This window comes from Rattus rattus, chromosome 1, assembly GCF_011064425.1.
Source record: "Rattus rattus isolate New Zealand chromosome 1, Rrattus_CSIRO_v1, whole genome shotgun sequence".
Lineage (NCBI taxonomy): Eukaryota > Metazoa > Chordata > Mammalia > Rodentia > Muridae > Rattus > Rattus rattus.
In genome coordinates this window covers 193350594-193378503 of record NC_046154.1, presented here as the reverse complement: position 1 = coordinate 193378503, position 27910 = coordinate 193350594, and the positions used below count along the sequence as shown (strand labels likewise).

Here is a 27910-nt window from a genome sequence, read left to right as displayed (position 1 = left end):
ATGTAACTGCTTTCCCAGAGGGACTTTCCTGAGTATTTCCTCTCCCACTAATGCACATTGTCTCTCTTCCTCCCCATTTCATCTCTTTGACTGTTTTTCTCAGGCCACTGAAAAGGATAATTTTGTCTATTTAATGGCTAGTTTTATGTAAACATGACACAGAGTAGTGTCGTTTTGGAAGAGGAACCCTCAGTTGAAAAAAATGCCCCAACAAATAGGTGTGTGAGCAAGCTTTGGTTCATTTTCCTGATTGATTTGAGAAGGCCCAGCTCACATGGGCAGTGCCACCTCTGGGCTGGTGGCCTTAGGTGAGTGGTCATGGGCTGAGCCAAAGAGGTGGAGCAGGCCAGTAAGCAGCACCCTCCATGGCCTCTGCATCATCTCCTGCCTCCAGATCTACTCTGACCCCCACCCCCACCCCCCAAGTTGCTTGTGCTCATGGTGTCTTATGACAGCAGTGAAACCCCGAGATATCACTCTATTTTTTTTGTGTGTGTTCTACTGTAGAAAAACTTCAGAAGGTTAGAGATGGTATCTTGTCTTCATTGTTGTCCTTGTTTCTACCCATAATGCCTAGTATAACATATCCAATTAAAGTTGAATGAATAATTTTGATATATACTTTTGAAAGAGTTTTACAAAAATATTTCTGTATAATTTTTAAGAGAAATTGGGAGATTGGTACAATCTCAGGTCATAGGATGTTTTTATACTAGATGAGTTTAAAAATAGAAACACTTAGTGTAGTGGCTAGTCCTGGTTGTCAACATGACTGCATCTGGAATGAACTACAATTCAGAATTGGAGGGCTCCCCTGTGATCCAGATCTTGAGGCTGGGAGATACAAGTTTCTGGCCTGGATCTTGCATGGAGATCTTGAAGCATAGTGGCTATGAATCCTAAGAAACTAAGGCAAGGAGATCCCTGAGTTCAAGGTCATCTGGGACAAAGCATGTCCTAGATCTAGGCCTGGTGGTACACACCTGTAATCTGGGCTACACCTCCTGCTGGAGACCTACATAAGGACATTGCAAGAAGGAAGGCTCTTTTTTTCCCCTTGCCATGGGGGACTGAGCCACCGCTAGATCCTTGGACTTTAATTCACAGCTGCTGCTGACCATTGTTGGGGAGTTGGACTACAGACTGTAATTCATCAACAATTCCCTTACGATATAGAGACTACTCTAGAGAACCCTGACTAAGACAGAAGTGGGTACCAGGGACCTGGGGTATTGCTGTGAGAGGCCTTGCCCATGTTTTTGTTTGGAAGAAGGTGGATCTTGGGACTTTGAATTTTGAATGCTTTAAATGGGGGTTAATGGGCTATATCCTAGTAGAAATAAGGAAGACTTTGTTGCTGAGAGTGATTTGAACTGTGCAAACCTGGTCCAAGAAGGTTCAGTGAAAAAGAATTTCAGTCTATAGCCTAGAGACTGTTTTTATGGTATTTTGGGGGAAGGGGGGAGGATGTGACTGCCTTTTGCCATTGTCTGAGGATTCTGCCTGAGGCTAAGGTGAAGAGATTTAGATTAATTGCTTTGAAAAAGGAAGTCTCAAAAAAGCCTAGTGTTAATTCTGTGTTGTGGTTACTAAAGTTGACTCTGCTTAGCATTTTAATGAAAAGGAACAAGTTAAGGAAGGAAAAAATGCAAAATATATGGTTCGAGCATTAAAGGGACACCAGGAAGTGATATGGAACTAAATCCTGTGTTGAAGGATATTAAATTGAATTAAGGAAGTAAGGGACTTTGGGGCAAGATCCTACCCAGCTAAATTTAGATCCAGGCTTGGTGGTGCACACCTTTAATCCTCCTCGATCTTTGAGTTGAAGGCCAGCCTGAGACAGAGCAAGTGCTAGGTGAAAAAAAACAAAACAAAACAAAACAAAAAACTTAAATCCAGGCATGGTGTGGTGCTACACATCTTTAATCCCAGGAGATAGGCAGGCTGATGTCTGAGTTCAAGGTCAATCTTCAGAACAGCCAAGTGAAGCAGTGAAGGAATTGGAAAAGAGGAAGCTAATGATAATGTAATAGAACAAGGGGGCCATGTTCCAGCTCCTGCAAGCAGCAGAATTCTACAGCTTTAGCCATGTGTCTCTGGCTTTAGAGTGAAAAATAGAAGGGACTTCTGGGGCATTTGGTTAGCTGGAGCTAAGAAATTAGCAGTGATTAAGGAGACACAGCGTCATTGAGGGGAAATCTGGGAAGTGTTTTCTGAGAACACAAAGAAGCTGTGTTACAGAGATAGTCAAGGTTTTACCCTGTGCTGCAACTGGACTTGGTAATGTTTAAGAGTCACCCAGGGGTACTGGTTTTGAAGGCTTGAAGCATTCATGAAGAGCAGCTGAAGCTTGGCACTGTGAGAGGCCATGGAAGGCCATTGGTGAAGGTGCAGCCTCAGTTGCAGTTGATGGCCCAGGACTGAAGAGGTCAGCAACAGTGGAGTGGATCAACCTGAGCTTAGAGTGCTACAGTGGGCAGAGCTGGAGAAGTGACACCAGCCCTTTGGAGAAGCTTATGTATGGATCCCAGACATTGAAACAAGAAGCTGTAACATTGAAGTTACATTGGAGACCCCAAGATGTTTGAGATACCAGAACCTTGGCCATCTGCTGAGGAAAGCGCTACCAGGGAGTGGAACCAGCTCAGTGGAGTTTGCCCAACTGGTTTCCTGTCTTGCCTTGGGGATTACAGTTAAGTGATTAGATGAATCTCAGAAGAGACTTTGAACTTTGGACTTTTAACATTGTTAAGACTGCTGTAGACTATGGGGACTCTGGAAGTTGGACTAAATGTACTTTTTAATTATGCTATAGTAGGTATGGCCCCCATAGGCTTGTTTAAACACCTGAGTCCCTGGGGACCAGGGAGTGGAATGTGCCCAGGGAGTGGCAGGATTTGTAAGTGTGGCCTTGTTGTAGGTAGGTGTGTCATTGTGGGTGTGGGCTTTAAGACCCTCACCCTAGCTACCTGGAAGTCGGTCATCCACTGCCAGCCTTCCACTGCCAGCCTTCCTGTGAAGATGGAGAACCCTCAGCTCTGCTTGCACCAGCCTGCACCCTGACTGCCTGTTCCCACCTTGATGATGGTGGACTGAACCTCTGAAGCCGAAAGCCAGCCCCAAATCAATGTTGTCTTTTATAAGACTTGCCTTGGTCATGGTGTCTGTTCACGGCAGTACAATCCCTGACTGAGACATGTTCTCTCCCTGCTTGTTAACACTGATGCTTCCTTCTTCATTATTTCCCCAAGGAGGTGCCTACCATAGCCCTCAGGGAGTGCACAGTATTAAAAATGAATACTTAGGGAAGATTTTGTGGCTGCTGGTTTGTGGTGCAGTTTCATCTCCTGCGGTCAGTTTAGGGGTCACTGATGCTTTGGAGATGTGGAGCTGGCTGACTCTAATAGCTGAAGATCGCACATGTTATTTCCTACAAATCAGGCAGTGCTTTTACTTTCATTTTTAATTAAGATTTTTAAGGGACTTGATGTAATTTATTGTTAGAAACAAAATAACCCTGCGCTACTAAATGCTATGCTAGAAGGAACAGTCCCTATCCTTGTACATTATCTGATTTTTGATGCACCTTTGTAAGTTGGCCTGTTGTAAACATGACTTGCTGTAAGAGAGTCCATGCCTCTGCATCTTAATCACCTGCCCTAGTTTCAGAAACACATAATGAATGAAAATGCAATATTTTAATTGCCCCCCCACCCCCCCATGGTGCCACAGTGTATTAGCTTTTCTTGCCTTTCAAGGATCCAGTGTTGTTGTTTATAACCGTGTTCAGAAAAGGTCCTGTTTTGGATTTCATATCCCCTCTAGCATTTCTGCTTTATCTGCTATGTTAGAATCAAGACAAGATAACTGTTATTAAAGATCTTATCTCAAACGTTTGTAATAAACTAGAGTTGTATTGTAGCAGAAAACATTTAGGTTTTATTTTAAACATAGAACATTTACAGATTTATTACAGCTAACTTACTAGGTCATAAAACAATAGAAAAAGACTGGTTTGTTTGTCTGATTCTGTAGAATTAGATGTTTGTTTGGAAAGCACAGTGTTCATTCCGTGGTTACTAAGAAGTGTGGAAAGAGACCTGTTCTTAGAGCTTTAATAAGAAAACTAGAACTGTGTGGTCACTGAAAGTGTATCTATATGTATGTGTGTGTGTACACTTGTGTATGTATGCATGTATAGTTATGGTTAGCATCATTATCAAAGAACCTTCATATCTTATATCCTTAACAATTTTGTAATACTAACAAGCTGTGGAACAAATTTGGAAACCATTTCAAAGTACGTTTCTTATTTTGTATGTATCTTGAATCTTATAGTTTGGTTTTATTTGTTTTTATAGCAAATACATATATATATTGTAGACTTTTCTATTTGTAAATTTTATTTAAGGATTCAGTTTCATTGTAACATAAACCTCTTAGTTTTCCCTAGAATAAAATTATAAAAATGTTTGTTACATTCCATTTTAAGATTTAATAATTTGACTGGAGAGATGGCTCAGTGGTTAAGAGAAATTACCATTTTTGTAGAGGACACGGGGTTGTTTCCCAGAACCCACACATGCCCGCTCACAACCACCTTTATTAAAGTTTTTCAGAGGTCTGATGCTCTTTTCTAGCCTCTTGGTACCAGGTACACATGTATCCTACATACATGCATGTAAGCAAAACTCACACACAAATAAATTAAAAAAAAAAAAAAGCCAGGCAGTGGTGGTGCATATCTTTAATCCCAGCACTTGGGAGGCAGGAGCAGGTGGACCTCTTGAGTTCTAGGCCAGACTGTTCTACAGAGTTAGTTCCAGGAGAGCTGAGGCTACATAGACAAAACGTGTCTCAACAAACAAAAAAAGATTTAGTATTTCATGTTTCATGAAGTTTTAACATTCTAGGTATTTGCTAATAGGAAATTTATTTACTAGGAAACTTCTGGAGCTAGAGTGTTTTTAAAAATGAACTCTTCAGGAGATAATTAAAGTATTGTGGTAGTAATTTCTAAAAATCTCCATTTCTACTTACAGGTCATCACAAGATAGTAGAACGCTTCTTGTCAATTGTCAAAATAAGAGTCTTTCACAGTCTTTTGAAAATCTTCTTGATGAACCAGCATATGGCTTAATACAAGTATGTTGTTATAGTCCTTTGATGTGTCCTTTATCTGTATATCAGTTTGATCCTGTCATTTGTAGTCCTCATCCCATGGTCTCAGAGCCCACAGAGTGAGCAGGCGTATGTGGCGTTTATGGCCCAGCACTGTGTGGCCTTACAGAGTAATACTATTGAGTCAGGTCTTCTTCCCTTTTTCATAGTGCTGAAATAAGGCAGCAGATTTTAATTAGGCTTTTCATTCATGTGAAGGATCACAGAGTGAGATATTTCAATTTAGTGATTAGAAAAAAAAGCAATCTGGATTTTTGTTTCACTTCTCAGTAGAGAGTGTGGATATTAGGGTGCATCTGATTCTTCTGAGCGTGTTTAGGTAGAGTCGTGGGTTTGGCCAGGAGAACTCCCTGAACACTTACAGGAGCCCTGATAGTTGTCAGCCCTTCAGCCTCCTCTGCACATGCCGGAGTGCCTACTGGATTCTGGCACTTTGTCTTGACTTTAGCAGTGTGAAGATAACAGAAATGGAGATTTCAGAAAGGAGTGGGACGAGAGGATCTTCTCCTTAAATAAAACGTTCTTCTGAGTAATTATTCAATAAACAACCTTTTAGTAAATGTAAATTAGTAGGCTTTAGAAATAACCCCAGGCCTAGACATAGAAAAGACTTGGCTGTTTTCAGGACAGCTCTGCCCTAGAAATGTTTTTTGATATGAGCAGCTAATATAATTGGAGTAAACACCAGCTCTTACCTAAATAAACTGAGCTTTTAAATTTATCTATCAAATATTTTGAGTTAGTGTGGTAATGCACACTTCAAGAAATGCATATCTGTATTTTTTTTGTGAAGGCAGGCCTGCTAGACAGAAGAAAGCTGTTGTGGGCCATCCACCACTGGCGAGTAAGCCCTGTGTACATCCTGTATGCAGATTGATTGAAGCCTGCAGAGCATTTGTTGATCAGCAATTCAATCAGTAGCATTAACTTGTCATTTATTATGCTATTGTAACTAAATGCTTTAAATTTAAAATGTCTTTCTGGAAAAAACCCTAAGACAATCATAGAATACTCTGTCTTAGCTCTGATTCCCCTCCTGCTAAAAGCTTTGCTTCTAAAAGCCACTTAGGGGATCATTTGTTCCTTATATTCTTAATAATGCTAATATTTTTTTCTACTATATAGAAAATTAAAAAGGATCCTTACACAGCAACCATGGTAGGATTTTCCAAAGTTACAAACTACATTTTTGATAGTTTGCGAGGCAGCGATCCCTCTACACATCAACGACCACCTTCAGAAATGGCGGATTTTCTTAGTGATGCTATTCCAGGTCTGAAGATAAATCAGCAAGAAGAACCAGGATTTGAAGTCATCACGAGAGTGAGTGGAGATTAACGTAATCTAGTTCCTAACATTATAGTAGGGGAATGCATGCATAGCGAATACTGCAAAGACGGAGCTCTTCATGTCTGATTGCTGATTTGTCTTACTATCTCTTCATTAACGCCTCATCTTCTCTGATGGCCTTGGTAATAATGAAGAGGTTGTTTGTGGGGTGCAGAGAGGTAAAAGGAATGTGAGTTTGCCTGTTGTTGCCTGTCAGTTTTGTTTGTAGTTTGCCGTTTCTGTGTAGGCACCAGAGGCAGCTGACGTGACTCGGGCTTTGTTCTCCTTACGTCTCCACTAAGAACAATGGGTTTGCCTTGAATGGAAGTCAGTCTTTATATAATATTCAACAGAGCTTTGCTGCAATTTGAAGCTTGCTCATAATTATAATAAAATTGTAAATTTATAAGTTGTGGAACTTAATTAAAGGCTTTATCTTTAGTTAGTATTTTAAAATTACCAGCATCTATTAATTGAATAAAAACAGTATAGACGCCAAGTGGAATGATTGCATCATGAATCAATTTTGAGAATTGTAAACCTCACTTTGTAAGAAAAGCTAATCTTAGAGTGATAGTGGAATAATTGTATTCTATTTCTTCTTAATAATATCTCTTAATAATTTCATTTGAGGGTTTGTAGAATTGATGTTGAATGATTTTTACTTATGTAATTGAAGATGTAATGGCAAAACTAGTGATAAATACTTTAAGTCACTGCAATCTCTGAATTTGTTCTGAAGAGGGGAAATGGGTGGAGTGCGCCCATAGAACTCATTAACTTAAAACTGGTAAGAGGAGGGATGCGAGGAGCACTGAAGCTCAGACCTGAGAAACAGGGTCTGAGGGGTTTGTATTTATGCTTTGACTTCACTTACAGATGTATGAGAAGTGCTGCTTATTTTTCTCCCTGTTCTAGATTGATTTGGGAGAGCGACCTGTTGTTCAAAGGCGGGAACCAGTATCCCTGGAAGAGTGGACCAAAAGCCTGGACTCTGAAGGAAGACTGCTAAACGTGGAGAGCATGAAGCAGATGATATTCAGAGGGGTACTGCCTCTGGTGCTGACTGCATCAGGGTTTTGTTAGTTTATATCTTTGATGAAAGATCTGATAAAATTTCTGTATTGATTGGAAAAGTGGGGTGCTTTCAATGCCCTAAGTGCTGAGTTTTCGGATGTCCATAAGTCTAGAGAGGATAATCGTTCTTATTTTATTGTGTGGGTTCTATGAGGAGCCTTGTAGAGTAGCATTTCCTACCCAGTAAGGTTGGCCTTCCTCCTCGCCTGCTCTCCGCTGAATGCTTATTTTGGCAGCTACTTAGCCATCAGGGTCTAGACACGACACAAGAATAGGATTCACTGAATTAATTTGGGATGTAAAACTTAGGTATTAAGTTTCCCATTTATTTATATTTAAGTTTTGTAAACTTAGGGTATTGTTTTTTGTGTTTTTAACTAATGTGATTAATATGAATACTTTCTTTAGGGTCTTAGTCATTCATTAAGAAAGCAAGCATGGAAATTTCTCCTGGGTTATTTTCCTTGGGATAGTACCAAAGAGGAAAGAACTCAATTACAAAAACAGAAAACGTGAGTAAATGATGCCTTTATATGTTTACCAGAGACATTCAAGTAACCCACCCATACAAGTTTTTCATGTGAAGATTGGGAATAGACCAGGAAATGGGGGGACAATTAGATTTTATTGTTTCAATTTAAAAATTAGAAGCAATGGAATTATTTCAAACCAGAAACACTTATTTAGAAGGATCTTCTTGTAGCTATGCTTGTGAATATATAAATATGATAGCACAAATTTCCTGTGCTAGCTTTGCATAAAGACAACTCTTTAGATACACATGTTATTAATTTCTGTTGGTTTATAATTTAATTATGAAGTTGTAGTTAAACGTATATTTGCTGTTTATATTACCTGTAAGTTATTTTCATGTGCTCACACAAGGATCACATAAAAGAAAGCGTCTTTATTTCTTATTCTTGTAGAGAAATACAACTAACTTCCCAGGTATTTTTATGTCTGATTTTCAGTCTTACCTTTGATTTTAAACTATTCAGCCACTATGTGCATATCAAAAGTTTTTGTCCTTTCTTTTTTATATTAAGTTTTCTAGTAAAAAAACAGGAAAACAACTTTTAAAGTTGGGTTTAAAAAGATATTTGAATTCTTGTTTATATGTATTAAAAAACTTTAGTGGCTCCAATATTTAAGTAAATGTAGAAATCACTTCAGGAATTGGAGTGTTTTCTGGTGTACTGAGAATGTGGGCAGCTGAAGTTCACCCCTTCTGTTCCGCTTCACATGTGTCTAAACACTTGACGGTCACGTCTGTAACTTACCACCACCATCATCATCCGCTGATGAGTCTGTGTAGACAAGTAAGCAGTGTTACAAACACAAGGTTCATGCGTGCTGCTGTGTGCTGTCTCCTACAGTGACGAGTACTTCAGGATGAAGCTGCAGTGGAAGTCCGTCAGTGAGGCGCAGGAGAAGAGAAACTCACGCCTGAGAGACTATAGAAGTCTGATTGGTATGTCATAGATACCATCGATATTGGGGCTCAAAAGAAATCTGAATTGGGGAGTGCGTGGGAATATAACTTATGTGTAGTCTAGCAGGCCTGTCAGTTTAGCCTTTGTATATTTAAGTACTTACATACTATCATCCCACGATGTGAACTAAGAAAAGATTATTTCCTTATTTTAAAAGACTTATTTTTTTTTATTCCTTGTAAAAGTGATGTTGTGCTTATTGTCAAAAAATTAGAAACTGTAGATGACCAAAAGAAAATAAAAATTTGTTTTTGCTACCTAGAGATAATTATGGTTAGCTTTAATGTGTCTCTCTGTGCACACATGCACATAATACATAATACACAATTCTGGCCAGCCAGAACAACATAGCAAGCTCGAGTCTTAAACAAACAGCCCTAACAAACAGTTATGCCTAGAGGTTGTAATAGTAAGTCAGGATTTTTGTGACATGGAGACAACCACTGCCACCTGTTGGCCATACTAATTACCCCCAACCCCCTGTAAATTCCTTATCTGCTTAAGGCTAAAAGCTTGGGGATTCTTTTTCATGGGTTGTTTAACAATTCCATCTGAAGGCACCTCCTGTTTCCAGTGTCAGTAGAAAAAATGGTGATGGTCTATGTTGCCTTCCCTCTTGTTTGGACATAAAATGCCCAACCTAGAAAGGATTCTAGAAGTTAACTTGGTGAGTATTTGAAGGTTCATTTTTTTTTTCCCTTTTCTTTTTTTTTTTTTTTGGAGCTGGGGACTGAACCCAGGGCCTTGCGCTTGCCTAATCTACCGCTGAGCTAAATCCCCAACCCCTGAAGGTTCATTTTTTAATACATGTTGTATCATCTTCCCATTACATTTTAAGCTGTAGTAGCTCTCATTTTTGTGCCTCATTCCTGAGTAGCCTTGAACTCCTGATCCTCCTGTCTCTGCTTCCCACTTAGCTTAAATCTCTGTGTGACTTGAATTGAGACGGGTTTTCGTTCCGTTTGCTCATTTTTAGTGGAAAATAAGGGTTACTGGTTTTTGTTTAATCTGTCCAGATATTCTAGTGGATTTAAAGCACGCACACAGGTATGCACGCACACAGGCATAACCACGTGGGAGATAGATGGTTCACCGGGGCTTACTAGTCCTCTGGTCTTACCATTTAGTTAGGCCTGGGTTCAGTGAAAAACACTGCTTCCAAAAGGGGTCAGATGGAGCAGTGGTAAAAAACCTCTGGGGTCATGGATGCTCATACCCCCTGTATGACACGAGTACCTGCAGACATGTATTCATGCATACACATCTCTGCATAGGAGGCTGAGGTTTTGTGGATCATAAGAAGATGGATTTCAGTGTAGTGGAAAACCATTGGAGCATTGTAAGAGTGTATTTATATTTGTTTTTTTGCTGCTATGTGAAAATGGGTCATATCAAGTTGTAAATAGGAATAAGAAAGCTATCTAAGATATAAACAGGATTAAAGAAGCTTGGTTAATAGGAGGTAACAGTCTAATTAAGAGATGGTGGAGGTGCAGAGTTAGAGGACCCATGTTGTTAGTGGAATAGGATGAGTCATTTCTTGACTAGCGAAACCAGGTGCTTATGCTCGACAGTTGTTCTAATGAGAAGACTTTGGAGCCGAAGAGTAACTTGAGCTGAGTTACAGTTCATCAGCACACGTCGGTGGCTGCCTGCAGGGTAGTTGTAGGGGGCAACAGCAGTAGGAGAATGACTGAGGCAGCCACCAGTCCAGGTGAGAGATGATGGCTGCTTGACGTGGGAGGCTAACAGCCCACACACTTAATGGAGGCTGGAGCAGCCGTGGTATTTGTCCTGAAACTTGGAGGAGAGGGGGATTTGGGGCAGAGGAGACAGCAAAGTCTAGACTTAATTTTCCGGGACCCTGAAGGTTTAGTCTTTTTTTTTGGTTCTTTTTTTTTGGAGCTGGGGACCGAACCCAGGGCCTTGCGCTTCCTAGGCAAGGGCTCTACCACTGAGCTAAATCCCCAACCCCAACCCTGAAGGTTTAGAAGAGCCAGGACACCACTGTTGCTACAATGGTGTCAGTAGTGTGGGGGTACAGTGAATTGGTTTCTGTGTGTAGTTTGAAGATTTAGTGTTCATTGTCAGTCACGGGGAGGAAGGATGAATGCCATTTTTAGTGTGAACAACTGGAGAAATGGAGTTGCTATGCTTTCAGTTACGGTGAGAAAAGCCAGAAGAGGGAGACAGGTTTGTAAGGGGCTATTTGGAATTCAGTTTTCGATAATAATTTTGGTATGTATTGGGCATTCACTAATTAGTATGTGGGACCTCAAGTGCTAGGTGAGTTAAGAGCTGGCGTTAAGTTTAGGGTCACTAACAAACCGATTAAGAGACTGTGAAACAGTGATTTAGGAAAGAAGATAACATTTGTCAACCAGGCAGTTTGGTCAGAAGAGGCCCCAGGACTCAAGGTACTTAAGGTACTTTCATTTATAATTGGAGACATTATGGAGAAAGCAGGAAAGGAAACAGGCAAGAGAGGAGAAAGGATAGCACAAAACCATGGTTTCCTAAAAGACTGATGAACGTGGTTCAGAAGAGGGGCTGATGTGTCCAAAAGGCAAGGGCTTTTCGTGTGGACAGTGCTGAGATGAACAGTTTGATTTTAAGGAGTGCCTTGTGCATTGTTGGGCATGACAAGATCAACCTGAGTTCAGGAGAACAAGAAAGAGCTTGGACACACAGCACGTGCACGTTTGGCAAACGTCTGTAAACAGATGGAGAGAGGTTGGAGCAGTAGACAGGTGGGATTGTAAAGGGCACAGTGCATGCCATGCAGTGCAGTGAAGAAAACTGACCAAGGGCAGGCACCCAAGAGAGCCACATGTGGAGACCAAAGGACAACTTTTTATGGGAGTCAGTCCTCCAGGAATTTCTATTTCATCACTTAAAGCTGGACAAGTAAAATTAATAAGAAACTCTGTGCTTATATCAATCTATCTTTTAAATATATGATTTCTTCTCTAGAGAAAGATGTCAACAGGACAGATCGAACAAACAAGTTCTATGAAGGCCAAGATAACCCAGGTCTGATTCTGCTCCACGACATTTTGATGACCTACTGCATGTATGACTTTGATTTAGGTGAGTTCCCTGTGTTTTGACTTAAATAAAGACTTGTGTGTGCTTGCTTTAGAATGTTATAAGCTGACATGGACATGGTATTTGCTTTAGAAGCTTATAAGGATGTGGGACTCCACAGCAGCCACAGGGGCACTGTGGGATTATTTTAATTTTCATAGTGATAGCTTCTGAATGTTACTATCTCACCTGAAATCGTTTTAGGGATTTGGCCATAGCTAGCTACATTTCTTTTTTTTTTTTTTTTTTTTGTTTTCTTTTTTTCGGAGCTGGGGACCGAACCCAGGGCCTTGCGCCTCCTAGGTAAGCGCTCTACCGCTGAGCTAAATCCCCAGCCCCACTAGCTACATTTCTTTTGATGAAGCTACTCATTTTTCCGCTGGGCGTTTGGCCTTGCTTGTGATAAGTAAGTGTATGTAAAAACCGAAGATGGTGATGTTGTATTAATTTCCAGCTTTGAGAAGTTGGGAGAACCGGGGCAGCAGGGCTTGAGGTGCTCCATTGTTGAGTGGACAGAAACTCTGGCTGAGGTTAGATACATCGTACCTGAGTGCTTTGAACCAGGGGTGGTTCCCTTTCTTAGCTTTTTGGACTTGAGAGCTTTCTGGAGGGTCTAGCAGGAGAGGGAAACTGCTCAGGTTCCTGTCCTGGGAACCTTCTTTTCTGTTTGCAGAGTGCTGAGGGAGGGGGCTGCCAGCCTCCCAGCTGAGTCCCTGCTGCTCGTCAGTGGGGTACATGGAGCCAGTTCTCCTTCACGGCAAACTTTGGATTTTGAGTGTGTACAGAAGACTTCACTTATCCCTAATCTGGAAAGTTGAAATGCATTAAAACCTGAAACTTTCAGTCGTTAATGAACTATTTGGAATAGTTGAAGGTTAGGAATACCTTGAAAAAAATGTAAGACATTAAAAATATGTTTGTGGAGAAAGTTTGAGAACCATTGTTTATGCTTTTATCTTTTTGGAGAAAAATAATGATCACCACTCTCAGGTGTAGTGTGAACTATTCTGTGGGTCCTATCAAAAGTAAGTCATTAGGACTGGCATGTGAAATGGGGGAATCCTAGGGATGTGTCTAGTTAGGGTTTCATTGTTTTGAAGAGATACCATGTTCCGAGGTTCAGTCTGTTATCACCATGGACAGGAGCAGGGCACTACACAGGCAGACATGGTGCGGGAGCAACCAAGAGTTCTGTATCTTGATCTGAGCAACAAGAGACTGTCTACTGGATGTAGCTTGATCATAGGCGACCTCAAAGCCTTCCCTCACAGTGACACACTTCTAGGAAGGCCACACTTCCTAATACTGCCATTCTGCATGGGTCAAACATTCAAGCACCTGGGTCTACTATGGGGGCATGCCTATTTAAACCACCACAGGAAGGGACACACGATGACATGGATGACACCAAAATAATACTGGTTTGTTTTGAGACAGTCTTACTATGTATCACTGCCTGGCTTAGAACTTGATATGTAGATCAGGTTAACCTTAGCCTTGATCTTGTAGTGATCACCTGCCATTACTTCCTAAATACCGGGATTAAGGGCCTATGACCATGCTGGGCACTAACGAACCAAAGTTTTTAAGCAGCAGGAGAAGTTGAGCTGGTTCTTTCCTTAGCCATCAGCTTATTATAAATAGTAGGTAATGCTCGTTCCCGAGCTGCTCCCTGACACAGACATCAGAAGTAGTGTTTTCCAGTTTACGAAAGTAGAGCTTTCAAGTTAACCTCGAATTATAAATAACGTTCTCTTCATTTCTTGCATTTCTGTAATTACCTTGGTTATGGTTCTCAAGGCTTCAGCCTCTTTAATGGCAGTATGTTGAAAAATTAGAGGGCTCTAATTAAAATACAAAAATATAGCCAATCCTTTCTGCCGTTCCTATAGTTAGCTTCATACTGGATGATTGAAAAGTATATGGAATGATTTTCAGGTTGTAAAGTACCGTCATACTTGCTTTGGTCTTAATTTTAAATTATAATAATAGGTTTTTGTGAAGTGAGACTGTCAGTCCTACTTTATCAGTAAAGTTTATTGGTTCAGAAAGTGATTCAAGGTTAAATAAGGAGAAAATACTTGATCCAGGGTTAGAGATTATAATCTTCATTGCTGGTTTGCAATCTTCCCTTTATACCAGCAGTTCTCAATCTATGGAGGTCGTGTATTGTCCTGCATTTCAGATGTTTACATTATATTCAAAACAGCAAATTACAGTTATGAAATAGCAACAACAACATTTTATGGTTGGAGTCACCACAACATGAGAAACTGTATTAAAGGGCTGCAGCATTAGGAAGGCTGAGAGCCCCAGCCCTCCAGCCCATTGCCATTTTAACATGGTAACACTGTAGAGTAGGACCGTTTCCTAAGAACTGGTGGCATGCGCTCGCTCTCCCCATGACAGTTTTGAGGTAGGAATCCACGTGTGGCCTTGCATTCTGCCAGGAATACGTAAACGGTTTGCTGCCTCCGTTTGTCCACACCAACATAACATTCCAGTCCGGCACTTCAGGTATCTGAAAGATAGTTAAGGGTCTCATGAATAACTCTGGGTCTCTTGAAACCTAGGAGAGCTGTTTGGCAGCCAGTGGACCTCATTCCTGTGCTTCACTGTACTGTATCTGACGCAGTAAATTGGTAAATTTAGTCATGTTGGCTTGTATTCTCAACTCACGGGCGAGTAAGAGAACTTCACTGAGTTCAGCCTTGATATTTTGAAAGTACGTAAAAGTGCATTAAAACACGTCCCTGCAGCTCGATACGTGATTACCATGCCACTCAGAAACAGCCGATCTTTCTCATATACTTACTAGAGTAATATCTTTATTTTTTTTATTTATGAATGTATCTGCCAGTTTCTTATTCATAGAAAAGGAATTTTCAGCTACATGGTGGTGATACGCACAACAGGATTCATAAAATTTAGGTTTTCAGAGACTTCTCCTTCTTTTTTTAGGATATGTGCAAGGAATGAGCGACTTACTTTCCCCCCTTCTGTATGTGATGGAGAATGAAGTGGATGCCTTTTGGTGCTTTGCCTCTTACATGGACCAGATGGTAAGGAGAGGGATTTCTTCTGTACCCAGACCGACTCTGAGAAGTTTAGTGGGATTAGTGTGTAAGATTGACGGTAGGATCTCGCTAGTAGGAGGGGCTTGAAATGTGCACTGCATAAGCTCGTTTTAATTCTTTAACAACCTTTCAAGAGGCTGGGGAATATTAGAGTTCTCTTTAATATGAAAATGGATAATAATTGTTGGTAGGATCAGCAAATGCTTCTGTTCTGTCAGCGAGCCATGCATGCCACCATAGACAATTGATGACTAGATGACCATGCGTGCCACCATAGACAATCGATGACTAGATGACCATGCATGCCACCATAGACAATCGATGACTAGATGAATTTAGTTCTGTGAGCCTCACACTAGTTTCACTAAGCTTAGCATCATGCTAGCACTCTACTGGCCTTCAGTGACTGTCTTGGATTTAGGATGCCATCACTAGCAGTGTCTATATGTATGTATTGACACACAGTGTTTTATCTGTCATTGTTACTGTATCTTTGAGACACTAGAACAGAGCCACTGTTTACAGAGATCTGTAGCAAAGTCTTCTCAGGCACTTAGAAACTGATTTAGGGCAGGTGAGTGGGTGGAGGGGCGTATGAGCAGGGAAAGGCTTATGTGCGATATAAGGCCCTAACCATAAGGGTCAATCAACTAGATGCCGAGTTTGTGGTACACACTGAAATGGCTTGCTGATGTGGCATAAAGACTGCTGTGCAGTCCCCTGCAGTAGTTAGTTATCTGTGGTATACTTTAACTCAAGGCTTCGGGAGGGGATTGCAGATTTTATACTGAGAATGGCTTCTAAACAGTTTTGCTAAAGTACTATTGGAAAACTGTGAAGGGAGAGTGTGAAAAGTTGGTCTGAGGCTTTTCACTCTAGCAAAGTTGAGGCCTCCGAGTTAAAGGGTAAGAATGCCTGAGGAGGTTTGAGAGTATTTGTTCTAGGGCTTTGGTCATTTCTCAGTGTAGACAGGGAACCTACTCAACCTTGATGACTGTTTGAATACTTCAACCACATCACTTATCAAACCTTTCACTTCCAATAACTGTTTCTTTGTGGACTGTATCTGTTGATGTTTGATCATATAAAAAGTCAATACTGTGATATTTGTAAATACTTAGATAGAAGCCTAGTATAACCTCACACATACCTTAGGTTTTTTTCCAATGACATTTCAGAACGTCTTGTTTAATACAATGTGGATTTCCATATCTGCTCCTGCATTCAGTCGGCAGCAGAGTTAGTTAGGTTACAGCCCTTGTGCTTGTGAGACAGCTGACTGCAAGATGGGAAGTGTTTTACTGTGGTCATGGACTCGGCTTTGACTTCCCACATTCCCTATCCTTAGGAAACCTAAAAGGCACTTAGGTCTTCAAAGTGAGATTTGTTTTAAATCTAAAATCGGTTTTGTTCCATATTCTTATTTGAAGGAAGATTTAATAATGGGAATAACTTGATAACGATTTATGTCCCAGAACATAGGTTCCCTTTTCTAAATAATTTATGCAGCATAAGGAAGACTGTTGGCTATTGGTCAGTCAGCTGCTGCCGTTCCCTGTATTCTCTTTATCTAAATCAAATAAACATGGGTAGAAAATGAACCTGGTTTTAGACCAAGGGTATCTTCTTTTTTGTCTCTCTTTAGTGATGCTTTTGGTATTCATTTACTTGTTGTTTACTTAGCAAAACCAGTACAGTAGAGGGCCGGCATTTATCCTTAGATTATACTTTTAGTTATCAATAATCATGTGTTTTGAAATACTTATATTGTATGATAATTATTTTCTTTTAAAGCATCAAAATTTTGAAGAACAAATGCAAGGCATGAAGACCCAGTTAATCCAGTTGAGCACCTTACTCAGATTACTGGACAGTGGATTTTGTAGCTATTTAGGTAAGTCAAGGGACAGCAACTACGAAGCAGGTTGTAGGGTAACACCTGTAAGAGTGTAAGGAACTTTTTTCAACTTAAACTACTTTATGTGTATGAATGTTTGGCTCGCATATCTCTGTGTGCACTATGTGTGTGCCTGTCTGATTCCCTGGAGCTGGGGTTGTGGATGGTAAAGAGCCTCCTTGTAGGTATTGGGAATTGAACCCAGGTCCTCTGTAAGAGCAGCAAGTCCAGCAAGTCCTTATAACTGCTGAGCAGTCTGTCCACGCCCCATATGGCAACCTTAAAGACAAACACTCCACTGCTCTTGCCTTAGTGCTTTAAAGAGTCGACGTGTTAAGATTACTTCATATAATTTTGTTTTCATACAGTTATGTATTTGTTTAGTTTTTTTTTTTTTCTTTTTCTTTTTTCTTTTTTTCGGAGCTGGGGACCGAACCCAGGGCCTTGTGCTTGCTAGGCAAGCGCTCTACCACTGAGCTAAATCCCCAACCACTTTGTTTAGTTTTTTAAAAAAAGTTACCCTGTACATTTCAGTTGCTTCCTTGAATTGATAGACTATAGTCAGACATATAAGGTTTCTAGTAACATGAATAGAGAAAATTTGAATTTGAGGAAGGTTCCTTCTTTCTGACATATTAGCATAAGAGTAAACCATATTTTTTTTTCTTCTATATAGAATCCCAGGACTCTGGATATCTGTATTTTTGCTTCAGATGGCTTTTAATCAGATTTAAAAGGGAATTTAGTTTTCTAGATATACTTCGATTATGGGAGGTAAGTTCTTAACGTTATTATGGAAAGAAACAGTTTACTCTGTGTAAGGTGTAGTATATTCTCATAGCCTCACAGAAGCTTCTGAGGAGAGTGAGCTTGAAAACATGTCTGTAGTCCTCCGCCACGACTGATACTCTAGGTGCAAGTCTTGGTGTTTTGGATTCTCCTTCAAGAACAGCACTGTGTGATTAAGAACTATCTCAGGAAAGAAGTGTTTAGATCATTTGCTATATGTACCCTTTATTTGGTAGATTTGACTTTATTATAATTTTTATTTTTAAATTTATATTCTTTGAGTTTTTGTTATAATTAATTAATTTACTATAGTCCGGACTGCAGTTCCTCCTCTCTTCTGTTCTCCCAGTCCTTCCCCTCCCTGCTCCCCATCCATACCTCTTCCCTTCTGGGAAAAGGGGAGGCCTCCTTAGATATCAACCAGCTTTGGCACATCCTCTTTATGGAGGTTAGTTGGGGCGACCCAGTTACAGAAAAGGCAAGTGGTGTAGTCAGACAGCCCCAGCTCCCCTGTTAGGAGTCCCACGTGAAGGCCCAGCTGCACAATGTTCTTTATGTGCAGAGGGCCTAGGTCAGTCCCATGCAGGCTCCCTGGTTGGTGGTTCAGTCTCTGTGAGACCCCTTGTGCCCAGGTTAGTTGATTCTGTGGGTTTTCTTACGGTGTCTTTAACCCCTCTGGCTCCTGCAATCCTTCCTCATATTTTGCAGAATTCCCCAAGTTCTACCTAATGTTTAGCTGTGGGTCTTTGCATCTGTTTTCATCAATTGCTGGGTGAAGCCTCTGATTATGCTAGGCCGCTGTCGGCAACCATGGCAGAATAACATTAATAATGTCAGGGGTGGGCTCCCTCTAATGGCATGGGTCTCAAGCTGGACCAGTCATTGGTTGGCCATTCCTTCAATTGATGCTGCATACCTACCTCGGCACATCTTGTAGGCAGGACAAATTGTAGGCCAAAGGTTTTGTTTCTTTGAGGTATTATGCAATATGTTTTAATTGTATTCACCCCTTCCTCAATACTTCCCAGATCCAATCCCCTTCCCTGTCCACCCAGTTTTGTACCATACACCCTCTGCCACCTGCCACCTTCAAGACCAGATATCCTTAGTTATGTGGTCTTTCTCTACACTCTTGGAGAAACCTGCCTCTCCTTTTTTACAGCAGCCACCGATTACAATGGCTCCACAGCTGGGGACAGGACTGTGTGCTCAACCCCCTCTCCATTCTGGGGTTTTGTCTGGCTTGGGCTTGCACAGACTTTGTGTGTGGTCACAGCCACTGTAGTTCAGATGTGCTTCTTCCCTGTGTGTCCGTAAGAGTATTTCTTGGTAGCCTTCCACCACCTCTGACTCTTACACTCATCCCCTCTTCCACATGATCTACCCTTTGGAGGGGTGCAGTATATATGCCCCCGGGGTGTGTGTGTACCACTATTTACTACAAATAGAAGCTTCTCTGATGATGGTTGAGAGTCATATTGAACTATGGATATTACACAATAAGTCTTCAGGGGTTGGTTCTATACTGTGTCCATTTAGTAGAAAAATAGTCGTATGGTTTCTTCTAGGGCCTATAACCCATCTGCCCATAATTTCGTGTCCTAATAATGTCGTGTCCTAATAATGTGCTAGGTATGGATTACTTAGATCTACCATGTGATCTAGCTATACCATTTTTGGATGTGTTAGCCAGGATTCTGTATAGGAATAGAACTGATAGAACGAAAAAGGTGCGTGCGTGTGTGTGTGTGTGTGTGTTTATGCATATAAATAAAAAGGCAATTTCTTAGCGTGGTGTACAGCTTACAGTAGTTCAGTCAGTCCCACAAAGGCTTAACTCCTGGTGAAAAGACCAAGAACCCAGTAGTTATTCATTCAGTTCATAAGGCTGGCTGTCTCCATTTTCTGTTTTGGAATCCTTAAGAAGTATATTCTGATATGGTCAGCTTTAGCAGTAGACTAGATAAATTCATCTGTGAGAATAAGGGCAAGCAAGCAAAAAGCAAAGTCAGCCAGTCAGTCTCTCTCTCTCCCTCTCTCTCTCCCTCTCTCTCCCTCCCTCTCTTTCCCTCCCTCCCTCTCTCTCTCTGTGTCTGTCTGTGTCTGTCTGTGTCTGTATCTGTGTACACTTTATTTCGGCTGCCACTAGAAGGTATGACCCTGATTTCTGGTGGGTCTTCTTATCTCAAATGATCAGTCAGGGAACTCCTCCACAGCTATGTCTAGCAGCGTGGGTTTTAGTTGATTCCAAGGTAGTCAGATTGACAATCAAGATTAGCCATCATAGGTATAAACTCAGAGGACTCCATAGCCTCCTTTAGAGCTACCTGCTCATTCATATTCATTGTTGCAAAATGAATTAAATATTCTAGGCAGCCCATATAAAAAACAAGGTAGTCCAGGGATTTGCTACAAGCTGTGAGCCTATACTGGGCAGGTTTTGGGCTATTCTACCTTACATCCCAGCCATCTGTCCCTTGTTGCTTGCTGTTTCTTCAGACCATGTGCCCATGGTCCATCTCCTTTCATGGTGGCTTTCTCTTCTCTCCCCCACCCGTCTCTAACTATAACCTCCCGTCAGGTAACTGAGAACCCACCTTTCTATTTACTGCCTAATCATACATAGCCTTTATCCCACTTACCTTGGGGAGCAGTGCTATGTAACATCACTTAGTGTGCATGAAGTATCTCCTTGTCAGGGGTGGAGGGCACCCAGATCTTGGGGGCCTGTATTTAGCATTTGAATACATAGCAGCACCAGGCCAGCCTCCTACACATTGTTGCTCTACTTATAATAGCCAGGAAATGGAAACAGCCTAGCTAACGGTCAGCTGATAAATGAATAATAAAAATTGTGGTATATTTACCCAATGGAATATTATACACTGTTAGGAAAATGAAGTTTGCAGGTACATGGATGTAGCTGGAAACAATTATTCTGAGATAACCCAGACCCAGAAAGGCAAACTTCATGAGTGCTCTCACATTCATCAGATATGTGTGTTTATTTGTAGTACCCATAGTGGTCAGGAAATTAGATGAGACGGTGGTGGTGGTGGTGGTGGTAGTGCAATTTCAAGGGAGTTGAGATAACATCCGTTGATAAAGGGTTAAAAGGGAATAAGGAAACAGGAAGGAAGGGTTAAATGGGTTAGGAGTAGAGAGGTGGTAGAGGAGGGAGTATAGGGAAGGAGAAATGACATTTAAAGACCTTTCAAAAAACATGCGGGTGTGGTGTGTGCTTGTATTTAAACACACACAAGCACACCCAGTTAAAATGGAATCACTGCCATGTGTCCTAACTGGCTAACAGGTAAGCCCAATGCCAGGATTAGGTTGCTTCTTTTGGAGTAGTTGGCTACTGAGGTCCTATAGGACACATACACCCCCCACTCCGCTCTTTGTTACCCTCCAGAACTTGATGGTAAAACTCCAGAGTCACCACATTTTGAATCCTAGAGCATGATGAAATCAAGCTGGTACTCACTTGAAAGCTTTATTCCTAATCATAGCTATCGTAGTACTGGAAGGTGTTAGACATGCCCCAGAAGAGTATCCATCAGTCATACCCATCTGGGAACCCTGTCTAGAAGACGTGGCCTCTGGTGTAGTAGTGGCCCAGACATCATGTGCTACTTTCTGGTTGAATTGAGACTTGGTTTAATGGAAGATTGTGTTATAGTTTGGGTTATAGGCTGAGGTATCACAAAAGAAATGGCTTGTGTTTTTCAAAGTTACAGCACATAAGTAATAAATACAAAACAAGCATACCACAAATGCTGCTAACTTTTCTTTATTTTCTAGAAAGGTATAGTTATTTCTCTTTAGTTACTACCCTTGTTCTATTTCTCTATAAAGGAGATTAATTATTCTGTTTTGTTGGGTGTGGGCCTCTTTTTCATTTTGTACTCGGGATAACTTTCAAGGGGAAATAGAAAATTACTATTTTTATCACCATTCGTTATGAGTGTATGTTAATAACAGATCTAGCACGCTTTTAAAAAATTACAACAGGAGTATAATATCTTAACTATTGGGTTATACAAACTAAGAGATGCTAGAATTTCCACCACATATGTTAAGAACTCCTTTCCAACTGGGAACTGTTTTCCAGGCTACCATTAGAGAGAGCTGTGTCAGTTGAAGGATATTGCTTTGAGCTGATTGTGTTCTGCATGGATTCAAACTTAAATGTGTATCAGATATGTGCAGTTAGAACCTGAACTTTTTTGTTACAATTTGTTTTCATACAATATACTTTATTCCATGTTTTCCCCTCCCATAAATCCTTCCAGATCCTCCTCACCCTCCTCCCCACCCACTCTTTCTCACTCTCTTAAAACACAACAAACAAAATGTAGACTTGTTTGTGTCAGGAACTCCTGGTCATGAGCCTGCCCTGGAGTGCGAATCTTCACTCTTTAAAGTGAATCAAAAATACCATTACCACTTAGCTGAACTAACTAACTCCTTACTCTTTCTTTACCAAATTGTTTGAAACTTTGAGGTTAACTGCCTTGTAATTAAAGTTTTCAAATTGGGTTAACTTGATTTATTCCTTATAAAAGTAAAAAGTATTTCAGCTATGTTGTATTAGTAGTGTCCTTTGTATGTTTTTTTTTTTTCTTCCAAGAAAAGATGTCATTAAGTATATTAGTAGGGGGAGTAGAGGTCTTGAATCTGTTAGCCCCAGCCCACATTTAGGATAAAATGTAGCAATTGCTTAAATGCCTATGTAGTTGGGTGTTCATTTTTGGTAGTCCCTTCCGTTTTTGTTGGAATCTGAGATATTCTTCATGTTGAGTTATGATGTGACACAAGGTTTTCACTGTCTACAGTGGAGAAGCCTCTGACGGTGTTTGCTCCTATGTACTGTAGTTAGTGCCTTTTTTAGTTTATAGGATTCAGTTCCCTCTTAAATTTTTTAAGGACTATTTGTGAGAAAGGTCAGAAAATTCTGAAAAAGTATTGGAGCTGGATGTAACGTGTACCTTTTATGGCTGTCCTTCAGAGCATGACCAGTAGTCTGTGACGCTGCATTGTCAGTTACTCTGTAATTACGTGCCCACCGTGTCTGTCGAATAGTAAGCTTCATTTTGATTATTTTATAGCTAAAGGTACGACTCCTTCACCTTTCATCTGTAGAGAATTGGACTGTCCCAACTAGGCATCTTTACTGCCTCAGAATTAGCATGTATCTTTGAGAAATGGTTTAGAATTGATTTTGTTTACTGAGTAACTTACATTTTTGTAGGTAATGTGGACTGAACTGCCCTGTAAGAATTTTCATCTTCTTCTGTGTTGTGCTATCCTGGAATCAGAAAAGCAACAGATAATGGAGAAGCATTATGGCTTCAATGAAATCCTTAAGGTGGGTCTTCTCTCAGTGTAGATCGTAGTGCTTTCTCTGTGGTCCTCATGTACCAAACATTTCTTTGGAGTGTTGTTGAATCTCCTTGTGTCTCTAACACCAGGTGTGGGACTAACTTGGTCCAGGAGAATGACACTTGGGTAAATACACATTGGTCAGTTACTAAAGAGTGGTTATTTGGGAAAGAAAAGTCCAGCGGATGCTCTTTTATAGAGTTTTTAAAAAAACAAGCTAATTGTCTTTTCCTTGTAACTTTGAGTTAGAAGACTAGATGACTGCCAGGTTTAATGTTTTGTAAGCTTATTAGCTATTCTTTGTCTTCAAAACTGAGTGTAATGAAAGGTGTATTGGATTTTCTGTGGATTTGTAATATGTGGATATTTTTATATTATGGGTAATATCTGTAATTCAGTATAATTGGTAATAAATTGTTTATGTTGTAGAGTATAATAGAGCTTTCTGTTTTGATTATCATTCTCTTTTGTTGATTTTTTTTTTTTTAGCACATCAATGAATTGTCCATGAAAATTGATGTGGAAGATATACTGTGTAAAGCAGAAGCAATTTCCCTACAGATGGCCCAATGCAAGGTAGACAGTGTTGCAAATAATTGCAATATTTTTCTCCTGCTTTTTAATCAGCTAAGAAAGATTTCCTTATGAGGAAAATGAATGGCAGTCAGCAAATCGAGGGCAGAAACAAAGCTTTTATTTATTTACTTTTGTAAGTTTACCTCACTTAATTGAAAACAGTTGACTAATTATGCCAGATTGGAAACATTTAATTGGCAAAATGGCAAAAGTAATGAAAATATTTGTACAACTGGAGGCTGTAGAGTAAGTGGTAATACATTATCCAACTTAATGAATGTAACAAGAACTCTTATTAAATGTGCAACATCCACCGCCAAAAATAGGTGCTAATCAGAACAACGGATGGCAGTTTGTCTTACTGCATTTTTATCAATTTGGTTTTTGTTTATAAAAAAGAAGACATTTTATTTTTTTTATCTAAATTTAAACCAAGTCATTCATAGTTGGCCTTTTATTCTTTATTTTTTTCCTAAGTTTTATTTTTAAGCTCAAACAATCTCTTTTTAGAATTATATTAAAGCTAAAAACTCCAGGGCAGGCAAGTGGTAAATGTCAGCAGCTGCTCAGAGGAGGCGGTGGAGGGACAGAGGAAGAAAAAGCCAGGCTGTTCACCGTGCTTGGAGGTCAGCAGCCATTGGAGGAGGGACTGTGGAGAAGGAGTTCTGATGCATCACAGAAGCAGATTTAGGTCCTGGTATCAAAAGGAAGGGGGAAAGGGCAGGGAAGGATGGTTGCAGCTTTTTTGTCTCCTGTCCTGCCCAGCATCTGAGGGAAGGGGGTGGGGTGGGGGAGGAGACAGGGAGGAAAGTTGCAACTTTCTGTCCTAAGCCTCAGAAACACAGGCAGACCCAGTCAAACCCCACAGTTCATAACGACAAGCAGAAACTGCTTTGCTTTAGTTTGATTCCATTGTGACAAAACACCCACTAAAAGCAAACTAGAAGAGACCTGGGTTTATTTCAGTGCACAGGTCAAATTCCATCATGGAGGGACAGCAGAGCAGGAATTTAAAGCAGAAACCATGAAAGGATATTGCTACCTGACTCACTTACAGGCTCCTGCTTACTAGTATTTTTAAATTGTGTGTGTGTCATGAGCATATGAGTGCAGATGTCCTTGAAGGCCAGAGATGTTGGTCCCTGTAGAGCTTGAGTTACAGGCAGTTGTGAGCTAACAGTCTCTCTAGCTCCCTACCTAGATTCCTTCAGTGGCCTGGTCCAACCCAGCCCAGGACCATTTGTTCAGGGAATGCTGTAGCCCACCGTGGGCTGAGTCTTCCTACATCAATAACAATTGAGATAACCCCCCACAGACATGCCCTCAGGCCAGTCTGATACTGGGCATTCAATCTCTCAGTTGAAAGTCTCCTCAGATGACTCTAGACTCTGTCAAATTGACATTTAAAGCTAACTAGGAAAATTCATGAGACAAAATAGATGGCTAAAATTTCATTTGGAGTAGAGGGAGATGAAGCATGCGCAGCATTTGCTGGCATTTCTTCTAGGCTCCGCCCAAAATGTTACCTAGCAACAGCCAGGTAGGAGCCTGGCTTGCAATAAAAGGACTGTTTGGTGCCCCCCCTTTCTCTCTCTGTCCCTTCTTTTGCCTCTATTTGCTTTTCAACCCCCCTTCTCATGCCCCCAAATAAACCGTTCCTCGTCCCTCCGTGTGGGTGTGCAGAGGCTCCTCCTCCCGCCGCATCAGCTGCTACGTCACAGCACTTAGCCAGTTAAAATGAATGTTCAGACTCTGAAGTCACGCTACTATTCAAAGGTTATTTTGTGGGTATTTTTCCTCAGTTGTGATTTTATATTTGATTTTTCATACTCAGGAATTGCCCCAAGCAGTTTGTGAGATCCTGGGACTTCAGGACAGCGAAGTTACAACGCCAGATTCCGACACTGATGAAAATGTTGGAACTCCTTGTCCCGTATCTGCATTTCCAAGTAGCACCTTGCCCGTCGTTGCTGCCAGCGAAGCCAAAGAGGACAGTCCAGCACAGACATTAGCATCCTCAAATGCCTGCAGATTAACACCTGCATGATCATTGTCTTCCGTGTTTTAAGAGATAACTTTGTTGCAATTCCTTTTTAAGTACATGAAAGGTAGACATTTACAGTCTTGGTATTGATCATGCTTTAAGTTTTATGGAAAGACAGTGTACTGATGTTCTTGCATTAAAGCTTTACAAAGTTTTAAACTAATTATTTTTGTAGTTACTTCTACCAAATAGCCTTTCCTTTTCAATAACATTCCTTAGTATTTTTATAGCTAAGCACATCTTATTTTGTTGCTGATGAACCGGTGTTGGATAAATATTACAAGTGGATGCTTTGGAAATTACGCACTTTGAAAAGCGTTCACTGTGTTTACTCCTTAGTGGCTTTGGACTTGATTAAATTAAGTGTTGAGCCTTTATAAAGCATTCTAAGCTGAGAAGTAGATTGTTACTCGGTGATGAAATTTAAAATACAAACAAATTTGGTTTTTCTATTGTTTACAACAATACTCAGCTTACCTATTTATGCTGGTTGAATGTGATTTAAATAAGAATTTTTACCAATGTAGTTAGTCGTGGATAAAGAACCATTTCAACCTTAGCAACTGGATTGGCAGTATGTTTTTTTACAAAGAACTTTTCTTTACTTGTATATAGGCTATATATACGTACTATTTATGAGTATAAGAAAGCATAGTCCTATTTTCTTTAACTGAATAAACTTGACTTGATTTATATAAGCTGATTCAACAAAATTAATACATGGCTTCAATATAAGATCTTTTTCAAAACTATTTTCTTAACTGAACATTTATTTAATGAGACTACATTGAACCCTGTCTATACCTGGTATAAATCACTGTAACCTCTTTACTAATAATGTTTATTATCTTTCCTAATACTGCACTAATTGGTTAATCAAATCTTTACATTTTTTAAAATATTCTTTGCAAAAAGCTTATGTCAAAAATTTCCAGGCACTGTCATGAGTCTCAAAGGAATATTTTTTGTATATGAATGAAGCTGTTTTTACCATGCAGTGTTGCATGTTTTTAAGTTCTGTGGAATTACCATAACAAACTCCGTTTTAATTGTAATTTGTTAACTCTTGTACATATCATTAAAATAAAATCAAATTTAAATTAGTGTTTTCAGTTACATTACACTTAGAAACAGCTGGTTTTTCATCAGAAGAAGAGTGGACCTCAGCATGTCATGGTATCTCATTTCTTGAAGCCATGATTTCAGTGCATTGTGGAAGTGATGAGAAGCACGACGACTCCTTTTATACTCGTGCACTCTGTTCATCAATGTGCACGCTCACGAGTCACTGACGCCGCTGTCCTGTGATGGTCGTGTGTAGATGGGGTTTTTCTTCCCCACAAAGTAAAGGTACCAAAGGAACTTGTACCCTAGCTGAGTATTAGGGACAGTCATGGCCCTAGAACCGATAGACGTGGGTTTTTAATATTGTGTGTTATCGCTTATCAGTTAATAATGTAAGCCTTCAGAAGACTGAACTGCTCACAAGCGCAGCGTCTCCAGCGTTTCATTTCCTGCCATTCAGGAAATTACTCAGAACATCTTGATGTCCTCCTCGTTCTTCCTGGACAGTGGGTGTTCGGACGTTTTCTACGTAATACAATATCTACTTCAGATTAAAGAAAATTTAATATGTTTCATAAGTTGAACTTTTGTCAAGTTTTGTTATGAAACTGCTTGTTAAAATATTTTTACTAGAAATGCGTATTTCTGTCGTGCATTTTTTATATGGACGTGATAATGCATTGGCGTTGGTAAAGTCTTAATCCGCCTACAGAGTCCAGCTAGAAACGCCAGGTAAAGGAGCTTTCAGGGTGGCCGGAATATGTCGCTCAGGTGAACTTCTTGGCATAACCTTTGAAAAGATGACTTCAGTGTTCACAAAATGTTCATACACACAGGGTTTTAGTGTATGTATAATACATCTCTGCATGTAGAATATGTGTAATGTCATGTGACACAAGGATGTTAA

The 27910-nt window shown here is 40.3% G+C and overlaps 1 protein-coding gene across 1 annotated transcript in view; it reads left to right on the top strand.

Annotated features, from left to right (window-relative positions):
• Tbc1d15 (TBC1 domain family member 15) overlaps window positions 1-27042 on the top strand; it is a 54599-nt gene extending 27557 nt beyond the window's left edge. Inside the window, exons 6-18 of the mRNA XM_032912481.1 lie at window positions 5046-5148; window positions 5978-6028; window positions 6310-6507; window positions 7432-7560; window positions 7999-8102; window positions 8967-9061; window positions 12057-12173; window positions 15132-15232; window positions 17042-17141; window positions 17821-17918; window positions 23188-23304; window positions 23808-23894; window positions 25729-27042. Coding sequence (XP_032768372.1) covers window positions 5046-5148; window positions 5978-6028; window positions 6310-6507; window positions 7432-7560; window positions 7999-8102; window positions 8967-9061; window positions 12057-12173; window positions 15132-15232; window positions 17042-17141; window positions 17821-17918; window positions 23188-23304; window positions 23808-23894; window positions 25729-25941 — 1513 coding nt within the window. The 3' untranslated portion in view covers window positions 25942-27042. The remainder of the gene's footprint in view (window positions 1-5045; window positions 5149-5977; window positions 6029-6309; window positions 6508-7431; window positions 7561-7998; window positions 8103-8966; window positions 9062-12056; window positions 12174-15131; window positions 15233-17041; window positions 17142-17820; window positions 17919-23187; window positions 23305-23807; window positions 23895-25728) is intronic.
• The last annotated feature ends 868 nt before the right edge of the window (window positions 27043-27910 follow it).